General features: G+C 47.6%; 1 protein-coding gene across 2 annotated transcripts in view; it reads left to right on the forward strand.

Annotated features, from left to right (window-relative positions):
- Positions 1–12,179, forward strand: part of RPH3AL (rabphilin 3A like (without C2 domains)) — a 139,934-nt gene that overhangs the window by 111,530 nt on the left and 16,225 nt on the right. For both annotated transcript variants that reach the window (XM_088828752.1, XM_088828753.1), the window contains exon 6: positions 4,216–4,390. In XM_088828752.1, coding sequence (XP_088684878.1) covers positions 4,216–4,390 — 175 coding nt within the window. The remainder of the gene's footprint in view (positions 1–4,215; positions 4,391–12,179) is intronic.

A 12,179-nucleotide genomic window follows, 5' to 3' on the forward strand; every position in this document is an offset into this window, starting at 1 on the left:
CAGTGGTTAAGACTCTGTGCTTCCAGTGCAGCAGGCACAGGTTTGATCCCTGATCGGGGACCAAACCAAGATTCCCACATGCCTCATGGTATAGACAAAATGTTAAATAAATAAATAAAGGACTTGCCAAAAGGTGGAAGCAACCCAGTGTCCAATGATGGATGAGTGGATAAAGAACGTGTGATATATGCATAAAACACTATTATTCAGCCTCAGAAAGTAAGTCCCACACTGATGAACTCTGAGGGCTTTACGCTCAGTGAAATAAGCCAAATGCTGCACGTACTTCAAAAAGACAAATACTGTGTGATTCCACTTAATTCCTAGAAAGTAGAACAGTGGTCACTGGGCCCAGAGGGAGAAGGGAATGGGGGGACTTGTTTCATGGGTAAAGTTTTAGTTTTACAAGATGGGCTACCCAACTGTGTGAATGTCCCTAACTTACTGAACTGTATACTTAGAAATGGTTTAGAGGCTAAATTTACAGCTTAGTGTGGGGTCCTGCCCCACTGGGGAACTGACTTTTCTTCCTGGAGAGCAGGCTGACAATATGTGTCACTTTAATGAACACACATCCTTTGACCCAGCAGTTCATCTCCTGGGAATACTTCCTAAGGCAGTAGCCGAAGACTGTCTCTTGGTGGGTGTGTCAGGGCGTTGGTTGCAGTGCTGTTCAGAAGCATGAAAAATAGGAAACAATTTAAACATTCATCAGCGGTGGGGCGGAGAGTGATTTAATTAAGTTTAATAAATCGAAACCATAGTTTGATATAGAGACCATTACAGTATTTATTAACACAGAACAACTGCTATGATATATAGTTAAGTGTCATAGAATAGCATCTACATGATTTATTCTCCCAAATAAGGAAGGAAGGAAGGGGGAGGAGACTGAATTGGGTACATGCCCAGGGAGGGGAGTAGGAGAATTCACAGCCAGTGTTAAGCAGGGTTCTGTCTGTGTGGCCGTCTCCATTATGCTCTCTTGTTATTATCCTAATTTTGCACATGCTGTGTTGTGTTTAGTCGCTAAGTCATGTCCGACTCTCTGCAACCCCATGAACTGTAGCCTGCCAGGTTCCTCTGTCCACGGGGATTCTCTGGGCAAGAATACTGGAGTGGGTTGCCATGCCCTTTTCCAGGGGATCTTCTCAACCCAGGGCTAGAACCCAGGTCTCCCTCATTGAAGGCAGACTCTTTGCCAGCTGAGCTACCAGTGAGTGAGTGAAAGTCGCTCAGTCGTGTCTGACTCTGCAACCCCATGGACTATGCAGTCCATGGAATTCTCCAGGCCAGAATCCTGGAGTGGGTAGCCTTTCCCTTCTCCAGGGGACCTTCCCAACCCAGGGATCGAACCCAGGTCTCCCACATTGCAGGTGGATTCTCTACCAGCTGAGCCACAAGGGAAGCCCAAGAATCCTGGGGTGGGCAGCCTATCCTTTCTGCAGCAAATCTTCCTGTCCCAGGAATCGAACCAGGGTCTCCTCCATTGCAGGAGGATTCTTTACCAGTTGAGCTATGAGGGAAGACCCTAATTTTACATGCTCTGTATGTGTTTCTCAGGAATAATATAAATAAAAAAAGACAGAGCAGCAACCATGGCTGTCTAGGGAGGCAGTGCAGCGCAGGTCCTAAGCCCGCCCAGACCCCACCAGTCACAGAGGGTTCGCCTCACTCGGTCTCCCTGAGGCTCACACATGTGGAGGCAGTAGATTGAGTGCCAGGGGAGGGCAGGCAATGCCAGCACTATTGGATGCCCAGGCCTTCGCTTAGCAGAGGGAGGCCAGGTAAGCCCCTCGCCAGCTTCCCCATGGCCTTTTAGGCTTGAGCACCTGGTCTCAGGAGCCACGCAGCAGCTCTGCAGGAACAGGGTGGCCTTGACAGTGACTGCCTGTGTTTATCTCCTCTTCCTCTATGGCACTTCCCTGCCTCTAAGCATCCAGACCCTTGGTGTCCATGGTGCTGATGAGTGACCTACTGAGTATATATAACTCACAACCACAATTTAGAGAGCCCCTACTGCACATCTTTAGACTGTTGAGATGAGACTCTAGGGCCTGTGGTGTGAAGTAGAAGCCAGCAGAATGGTGAACTGGCATTGGGCGAGTTGCTTAACTTGTCCAAACCTCAGTTTTCTCATCTGGAAAATGGGGATAATAATAGAGTGTCCTCAAGGAACTGGTATCACTGGATGCCTCTGGGAATGGGGAAGGAGACATTTTGATTTCACACTTCGTGAATTTTAGATCTTGTGTATACATTACCGATTCAAAGAAATAAATACATATTGTAGGAGGGCTGCGAGAAGATTGAAAGAGTTTTCTAAGTTGGCTCCATGAAGCATTCATCCCACTAGATGGGTTCTGTATTATTCAACTGTAGTGTTAGTCGTTCAGTTATGTCTGACTCTCTGTGACCCCATGGACTGTAACCCACCATGCTCCTCTGTCCATGGGATTTTCTAGACAAAAATACTGGAGTGGGTTGCCATTTCCTCCTCCTGGGGATCTTCCTGACCCAGGGATTGAACCCCAGTCTCCTGCATTACAGGCATATTCTTTACCATCTGAGCCACCAAGGAACAGAACATAACATTATTACGTTATTCAAGAGCCCCACCCCAAAACAGGCCCTTCTGCACAGGGAAGCTGGAAGGGAGGGCTGAGTGACTCGTGCCTGGGACAGGGTTTGGACTCCGTGGTCCTGCGTCTGTCACTCTGGAGCATAAGGAGGTGGCTGCCATCTACTTGGAAAAATAAGCACACGTCGGTCCTCGAGTGAACAGGAAGTGCTGTGCCGTGAAGTGCGACAGTTTAGGTTCTGTAGACTCATCACTAGGATTGAGTTTCTGTAGGAGAACTTGCTGTGTGGGTTCGACGTGGGAAGCACTACGTCTCCTTTTGCCCTGCTGGAGATCATTGTGCACATTTTGTATGTTAAAGGCTCTGAGAAGTCCTGCAGTAACAGCTTGGTTTAATTGAGTGCTTCCCACTGTACGGTATGTGGCATGTGATCAGGGACTCTTCTTTATTTTTTTTATTTTGGTCCAGCACCTACTAACATCCCACAGAAGCAGGGTGGTGCAGAGGGTCAGGGAGTGGAAAACACTGTCCTCTAGAGAATGAGGGCGGACTCTGGTCTTCTGATTTTTTTTTAAATTATTATTATTTATTTTTGACCGCACCAGGTTAACGATGCTGTGAACGGGCTTTCTCCAGTTATGGCGAGCGGGGCCTCCTCCCTAGTTCCAGGGCTTGGGCTTCTCATTGCAGCGGCTTCTTTTGTTATGGAGCACAGGCTCTAGGTGTGCAGGCTCAGTAGTTATGGCGAGTGGGCTTAGTTGTCCCACGGCATGTGGGATCTTACTGGACCAGGGATCGAACCCATGTCCCCTGCATTGGCAGGTGGACTCTTAACCACTGGACCACCAGGGAAGTCCTGGTCTTCTGATGTGAAATTGTCCCTCTTGATCCCCTGGTTGCACGTTCGTCAGATGAGAGGAGGAGGGTGATCATGAGGATTGTGGGCACCATGTCTATCAAGTGGCTGCTCCGTGCCCGGCCCTGGGTTGTGGGGATTTACATTCACACGTGAGCCTGACCCTCTTGGCTGCCGTGGGAGCCAGCGCTGCTCCTGCCTCCCACCTACTGAAGATGAAACTGGGGGTGGGCGGGGGGGTCAATGTGTCCAGATCTCCCGGCTACAGGGCGACAGATTCAGGATTCAAACCCAGCACGGCTGATCTGACCCCCCCCTAAGGTTCCTCTTCTTGGGAAAAGGTCACGGCCTTCCTTCACACACTCCTGCTCTTCTTACAAATACCCTGAAGACATTTCCTTCATCAGGAAAGAGATTACGGAGCACTTGACGTTTTCTGAAGCAGATGTTAAGGGTTCTGGACCTCACTGCAATCTCTGCTCCAAATTCTAATCTGTGGCTTTCTCTGAGCTCCGGCCTGTCTGTGCCCTGCCCAGGGATGACCACCTCCCAAGAAGCTCTCCAAAACCACAGCCAATACCAGGCTGTGGCCAGCCTGGCTCTTCCTCCTGCCTCTTGTGTCTCTGCCCAGAATCTCGAGGGGAAGGGGCGGGCAGGAGGGAGGCAATGGCTTCTTGAGCATTCTGGGAGGGAGGGCTGGCTCGGGGGTAGGGGGCGCATGGCACAGGGAAGGGTGCTCTCTATCCTGTGCTCTGAGCCAATGTCTCCCCCCACCAGGTCTGGAAGAGGTCGGGGGCCTGGTTCTACAAAGGGATCCCCAAGTTCATCCTGCCCTTGAAGACCCCCGGCCAGGCCGATCACCCCTCCTTCCGACCATTGCCTGTGGAGCCAGCAGAGCAAGAGCCCAGAAGCACTGAGGCCAGCCGCGTCTATACCTGGGCCCGAGGGAGAGGTAAGGTCCCCATCGCCCCCTCTCCTGGGATGGCAGCCAACATTCGGCTCATCAGCCAGCCGAGCACTGCCTCGGGTGCCAGCCAGCGCCCGCCACACCCACAACGCAGCTCACACTGGTCTGTGTCCCTCTCTGTGCCCTCAGCTCTATCTGCACCACGTGGGCAGCTGGACCTCAGCAGGGTGCTTGCTTCCAGTGGGAGGGGCCCCTGCGGGCTGTTCACAACCAAGCACGAATTTGGGGGCAGGGCTGCTGTGAACAGCGCTATGAATGTGTGAAGAAATGTGATGTCAGTTGAGGTTTCTTGCAAAGGATGAAAATGCATCTTGCTAAGGCAGATGTGTACCATCTCTTCTCATCACTTGTCTTATGTCTCAGAGAAAGGGGCACCTGGCTTCCCTGGTCCTGACAAGCAAAGAGATAGTGTGCCAGGGCCCCTTGGTGTGTGGTGGCCAGCTGATGGGGGTGTACCCCAAGTGGCCACCATCAGAAGGGGCAATGGCCACTGTCACGGGTCATGACAACAGTGCCAGGCGTGGTGGATGGCTCTCTACTGCTTGCATGGTGGTTTAGTGTTTGCAATTTTATTTTCAAAGCTCTTGGTCTCGCAACAGGCTCCAGAAGTAGACAGGGCAGCTATTTTGTAGCCCTATTTTATAGATGAGTAGCCTGAGGCCCAGAGTAGGGGAGGGATTTTCTCAGCTGGGTGTGGCAAAGTTGGAAACGAAAAGGTGAGGTCCTGCCCTTGGGGCTCTGGCTCCTAGTGCCCAAGTTCTAGCCCAAGACTCAGGGTCTGAGGTCCTACAGGAGACATGGTGGCCAGAGGGATGAGGGCTTATCCTGACCCTGGGGGGCAATGGACCCAAGTTAGTGGACGTGGCAGCTGCTTTTGAGTGGCTCTTGAACATCTCTGTCTTTGGATTATGATGTGGCATTTATCTTCATATCGTTTGGACTTTGATTGTCTTGTTGCAGAAGTAAGGCATGTTTATTATACAATTTTGAGAGTTGTCAAATGGTATAATTTACCAGGTAAAAAGCCCCTGGAGGTCAGCCCTTCCAGACAGAATCAGCGTTAACAGCTCAGCCTCTGTTCTCCAGATGTTTTTTTATCGGCATCACTTGGTTTTTTGCAGCCCGCCCTCCTGGCTAATTCTCCTGGACTCTGTTTGCATTTTTAATTCCCGTGAGTTGGCCTTCCCTGCCATCACTGCCCATTGCTGCCACAGATGAGTCTTGATGGGGACCACGGCGAGTGCAGGTGGGGCCTGGGCAGGCAGGGGGCAGTGGGCAGCCAGAGTGGAGTTCCTTTTCCACCCTCAGTGCTGGGGCTTTCTCCTGCCCCAGCCTGGTCGGGGTGTGTCTGTGTCCCTCAGACCAAGGGAAGAGGCATGGCTGTGGAGAGTGCAGGCCTGGAATGTTGCTTCCCATAGACTGAGGAGGAGAGGCCTTGAGACCTTACCCCAGAGGGGACTCTGCCCTGTCTGCTCCAGCCCTGGTGTGGCACACGCGCACACACATCCCTGGGGAAGGGCAAGACCTTCTCTTGTCTTCTCCTCAGCCACACAGACACACAGATGGCCTTTTAATTATGTGGGCGAGGAGGCCAGCGGCCCACACACTTGGATCTGGCATCCCTTGTTAACTGAGTTTGCAGCAACGCCAGGCCAGGCAACGTGGAGGTCACCCCTCTACTCCAGTATGAACTTGGTCTCCCTCTGCAGACTAGGTAAGAAACCCCCCAGGCCCCCAGACCATAAGGGTATAGAAAAGTGGCCACCTGCAGCCCCATCGTCAGTGATGCTGGGTGCCAGGCAGCGGGCTGGGGCCAGAGCTGCAGTCTGTGGTCCAGGTTGGAGCCTGTCTGCTAAGCCTGGCCTTCGTAGCCCCCAGCTTCCCTGTCCTTCACCATCTCCCAGACTGTGCTCAGATTCATGTCCACTGAGTCCGTGATGCCATCCAACTGCCTCATCCTCTGTCGATCGCTTCTCCTTTTGCCCTCAGACTTTCCCAGCATCAGGGTCTTTGGCTTTTCACGTCAGGTGGCCAAAGTATTGGAGCTTCAGCTTCAGTAACAGTCCTTCCAATGAACATTCAGGTTTGCTTTCCTTCAGGATTGACTGGTGTGATCTCCTTGCTATCTAAGGGCCTCTCAAGAGTCTTCTCCAGCACCACAGTTTGAAAGCATCAATTCTTTGGAGACACTTGGAGGCAGTGAAAACCACCTTGCCCCGCCCTGAGGCAGCCCTCTTCCGGGGCTCTTGTCTCTGGGGTCCCCAAAGACAGCATCCCCTCCCGCCCCACAGTCCCTGCTCCCTGATGTGGAGGTGACACCAGCTCCCTCTCTCTGACCCTCCCTCCCTAACGCTCTCTTCTCTCTGTCTGTCTCTCTGCTTTTGGACTGGTGCACTGATGTCTCCCCCACCCCAGTGCACTTCACTTGGAGGAGAAGGGAATCGATAGACAGAAGCCGTGAACTTTGCAGTCCACAGAGCAGTCAAGTGAAATGCATTGATGTTTCTGAGGCAGGTTCCTTTTCGTCCTCCTTCAAATTTTCTTGGTTAATTTTTAAATACATGAGCAGACCTGATATATTTTTAACAAGTGTAAACAATTCAAAAGTCGATGAAAAATTAAAATCTGTTCTGCCTGCCATCATCTCCAAACCCCTTTCTCCCTGTCCCTACCAGCATATACTTGCTATAGGGTTATTTTTTGTTTTGTTTTTAACAACAAAAATGGGCTCTTACCCATAACTCTGCAAGTTGGTTTTTTTCTCACTTAAAAGAATATCATGGGCATCCCTCCAGGTCAATAGATATACATTTTACTGTATCTATTTTTAATGGCTGAATAAAATCCTATCATATTATATATTGTGATTTAATTATTTACCTATTGATGGGCATTCAGATGATTTCTGGCTTTTTGCCTCTGTGAGCAATACTGAAACATCCTTATGTGTATATGATGCTTCTATTTCCATGGGGCAGGTATCCCAAAACAAATGGTGTGTTTTAATTTTCAATAGACATTACCAGACTATATTCTGAAAGTGATAGCCTTTTGTGCCCATTTATACCTGCATCCTTGCCTGCCATAAATATTATTGGTGTTTGTCATTTTGACCAATATACTACATGAAAAATGATATTGCATTTTTAAAATTTCTACATTTAACTATCTCTTCATATCTTTATAATTTACTGATATTTAAGCTTCCTTTTTTTTAAATTGGCTGTTTAAATGCATTGCTCATTTTTTATTGTGTTGTTTATTTCCTCTTATTGATTCATATTAACAGATGTTCCTTAGGGATATTAGAGTTGAAAATATTTTTCTCCTTGACTTTACATTTTGTTTGACTTTAGTCTTATAGCATTTTGCCTTTTTTTTCATTCTTTTTTAAATTTATTTTTAATTGGAGGATAGTTGCTTCACAACGTTCCTGCCTTGCATTGACAGGATCAGCCATGCCCCCTCCCTCTTCAGCGACCCTCCTGCCTCCCACCCCTCTCACCCCTCCAGGCTGTCACAGAGCTCTGGGTGAGCTCCCTTCCACCTGCGGTAAATTCCCAGGGACTGTCTTTATAGATGGTAATGTAGGTGCTTCGGTACTCCTCTCTCAATTCACCCCACCCTCTCCTTCCTCTGCTGAGTCCACAAGTTTGCTTTCTATGTCTGCATTTCTATTGCTGCCCTACAAATAGGTTCATCAGTACTATTTTTCTAGATTCCATATATATTGTATTTTTACTATTTAAAACCAATTTCTTTTCATTTTTGTGAAGTCAAGTATGTCTTTTTTTTTTTTTTTTGCTTTGTGGCTCATAGGTTTTCTAGCTTATTTTTAAATATCATTCTCTCTAAGGTTAAAAAAACTGCTAAATAAAAAGTTTAAATAATGTGAGAATAAAAAGATATACTTAAATATGACAAAAATTACCCAAAAAGCAGAAATGTAGCACCAAGTATCAAGTTAACTGATAAAGCACTGAAGCCATGTTCTATCAAAGAACAAGTCAAAAATACCTCCGTCATCACCATCATTCAACAGTATTTTGTAGTATTTAATTAAAGTAATAAGGCAATAAAATAAAGTTACTTGTTACTATTGGGAAAGAAAAAATTCTCGGGAATTCCCTGGTGGTCCAGTGGTTAGGACTCCTCAGTTCCACAGCAGGGGGCATGGGTTCGATCCTGGTTGGGGAACTAAGATCCTGCAAGCTACAGGGTGCCGCCAGAAAAGAGAAAAAATTATCTTATTTGTAGATGATGTAATTGTATACAAGAAAACCAAGATAATCTACAAAAACAACCCATCAGCATTAATAAGACAACTGGAAAGTGACAGGAGAAAGTAAATCAATAGTTTACCCCAAACTATTATGCAACTGTTGGTGTAAACTATTTGCTGTAAAAAATCAGCAATTTTAAACTATACTTATTAGAAGTAGAAATGGAAAAATCCATTCATAATTGCAGCAAAAATTGTAAAATGTCAACAAATTTTTAAAGACTATAGCTCAAACATAGAGAAAGTAACGGAATCTTATCAAAGGTCATAGAGTGGAATATTACTAAACCTTAAAAAAGAATGAGATAATGACATTTGCAGCAATGTGGATGGACTTAGAGATTATCATTCTAAATGAAGTCAGACAAATATCTTACAACATCACTTATACGTAGAATCTAAAAATGGTAAAAGTAAACTTATTTACAAAACAGAAATGGACTCGCAGACATAGAAAACTTAGAATCTCAGAAACAGACATAAAAAACAAACTTATGGTTACCAAAGGGGAGAAGGTGGGGAGGGATAATTTGGGGATTTGGGTTTAACAAATACACACTGCTATCTCTTACCTTCTGTTCCGGCCAACTGCCATCTCCATGGTCCACCTAGACACTTTCCTGTGTTCCGTCTGCTGTACTAAAGCCAGCAGGTACCGTCCACGACCTCCTCCACCCCCATGGCTCTGGTGGCCAACAGGACCTTTTGCTTGGAGTCCCTCAGAACTTATTTGTATACTTTAAAAGCTGCTGCCTGCAGGTCTGCCTTCCAATCAGCCTGAATCTAGGTGCTCACTAATCCTCTCCATTGGAGCACTAACAGCTCTTGGCACACCCTCAATCACTAGAGCTGCTGAAAATAAAATAAGCTCCTTGGACAATCACAAGGTTTGCGAGAGAGGCAAGAGGTAGGACTGGGTTGGCACTGGGATTCCTCTCCTACCTGGGGCCAGTCCTTCAAGATAAATAGATAAACAAGGACCTACTGTATAGGACAGTTTTAACAATCTATAACGGAAAAGAATCTGAAAAAGTATATATAATCACTTTGCTATACACCTGAAACATTGTAAGTCAACTGTACTTCAATTTTTTAAAGAGTTACTATAACCAAAAGGTAGATTACTATAATCAAGAGAAACAGTATGGTATTGTTACCAGAATAAGTAGAATATCTATTTTATATAGATAAGTGGATCAGAATAGAAAAATAATAGAGCTAAGGCTGTATGGAAGCTGGAGATAGGTAGCTTTTCATTTCAGTGGGAAAATAGCTGGTTTATTTAACAAGCATAATTAGATTCCCATCCCATTCTGTGTTTACCCAGAAACACACTGCAGACAGATTAAAGGTCTAAATGTTAAAAATAACACAAAGGATGTGTCAGAGAAAGATATGAAGTGTTTCTTTCCTCTGCGTTAAACTCAGAGCTGGTAGAGCGCTGGTGCTTCAGGACAGGTGGGCTGACTCCCTGAGTTTGCTACACTCTCCCTCCCCTGGACACTGTGTGTTGATTTTGGTCAAGGATCTGCCTGCAGAACCCCTGGGTGAGCCCCATACAGGCTTACTCATAGCAGGACATTCATCCTTTCTCCAGGATGGGATGGGAAACAGTGTGTCCTGACTTCCCCCTGTGACTGGCCCTGGGTCTGACCTGGCTGTCTCTGGGGACAGGACTCCACCCTCCAACCCGATCAATCCAGCTGGGGTGTGGGCACCACACTACTTTTCCCTTGGCAGGTCATTGTTCCAAGTTTATGGCAGCAATAAAACATAGTCAGTTTGTGTGCATCCCAGGCCCCTTAGTTCCCCTGTAAAATATAATATGTAAATGGTAGAAATGGTACTGTGGGCTCTTGGGTCTTAATCCCTTTAGAGTTGGGCCACATCTTTTGAAGGCTTCTTTCCTTTCAACTGGATTCTCACTTTTGGACGACGTATGGAAAGATATTTGCTGGGAATGGGGACATTCATCTGGCATATTTGGGAAATAAGGGATTGCTGCTGCTGCTGCTGCTGCTAAGTCGCTTCAGTCGTGTCCGACTCTGTGCGATCCCACAGACAGCAGCCCAGCAGGCTCCATCATCCTTGGGATTCTCCAGGCAAGAACACTGGAGTGGGTTGCCATTTCCTTCTCCAATGCATGAGAGTGAAAAGTGAAAGTAAAGTTGCTCAGTCGTGTCCGACTCTTTGCGACCCCTTGGACTACAGCCCACCAGGCTCCTCCATCCATGGGATTTTCCAGGCAAGAGTACTGGAGTGGGTTGCCATTGCCTTCTCCAAAATAAGGGATTACTTTCTTTTTTTCTTGTATACTGGACAGCTTAGAGGAAGTAGCTGAGGCTTTGGTTCAGCAGCTCAGTTACGTCAGGACAGATGTCTTTATAATTCTTGCTCTTTCACTCATGGTCACAAGATGGTTGCTACAGTTCCAGCCATCACTATAAAGAAAAGAAAAAAAAAAGAGGCTAGAAAATTAAGCTTTTTGCTTCTGCAACCTTGCATCATAATAGAAGCAGGCTGCTACTTGTGCTAGCAGAGCCTGATTCGCTATTGATGGAGAGCTGAATTGATCTGACCGAAGTCATTAAGTGTGGCAGTTTTTCTCAGATAGGATTTTGTACGTCTCTACCTCCAGTGCTGAGAATACTTAACGTAATGGGGCTTATTGTCTTCATCCCCCGGTGTGTGACTGGGAGACAGAACTGCCCTGGGTCCGCTCTGTGCTTGCTCTGCCCGCCTTTCCCAGCAGTTACTGGACACCTCAGATGGGGTGGGGATGGAGCCGAAGCCCCACATAAGTAGAAGCCAAAGCCCCACATAAGTGTTTGTCGCTCAATCATGTCTAACTCTTTGAGACCCCGTGGACTGTAGCCCGCCAGGCTCCTCTGTCCATGGGAGTCTCCAGGCAAGAATACCGGAGTGGGTTGCTATGCCCTCCTCCAGGGGATCTTCCCAACCCAGGAACCCAAGTCTTTTGCTTTGGAGGCAGAATCTTTACCCTCTGAGACACCAGGGAAGCCAAGTCTCCAGTCCATACAGTGCTTGCTCTGAGGGTTTTTTTGGATGTGTGTGCTTTTCTAAGATGGGGGTTGGAGAGCCGAGGTCCTAGGACACCAACCCCTGGATCAGTGAGGTTCTGCTGTGTTCACCTCTCCTGGGGCCAGGGCCCCATCACCTAAAGCTTTTATCACTCACCTATGGCCTGGCCAGATCAGGGTGGCTTTTCCACTCTGCCCACCTCCCTAAACCCCGAAAAGCCCCAGCTGAGCAGACAGGTGCCTGAGCTCCCTCCCAGTAGCCACGAGGCAAACTCACTTTCCCCTCCCTGCTGAGGCCTGGGTCACAATCCCTCCCAGGACCCTCTGCAAGAGTCCTCCCACCCCCTCCCCATCATCCCCCTGAGCAGAGCACAGGCTTCCTGGATGGAACTGAACAGAATAACACATGGGTTCCCTTCAAGGTCTGTTCTGGAAAAGTACATTGAGCTTC

The sequence above is a fragment of the Moschus berezovskii genome, chromosome 20 (genome assembly GCF_049115385.1).
Source record: "Moschus berezovskii isolate FMDL1 chromosome 20, NW_MosBer_1.0, whole genome shotgun sequence".
Taxonomy (NCBI): Eukaryota; Metazoa; Chordata; class Mammalia; order Artiodactyla; family Moschidae; genus Moschus; species Moschus berezovskii.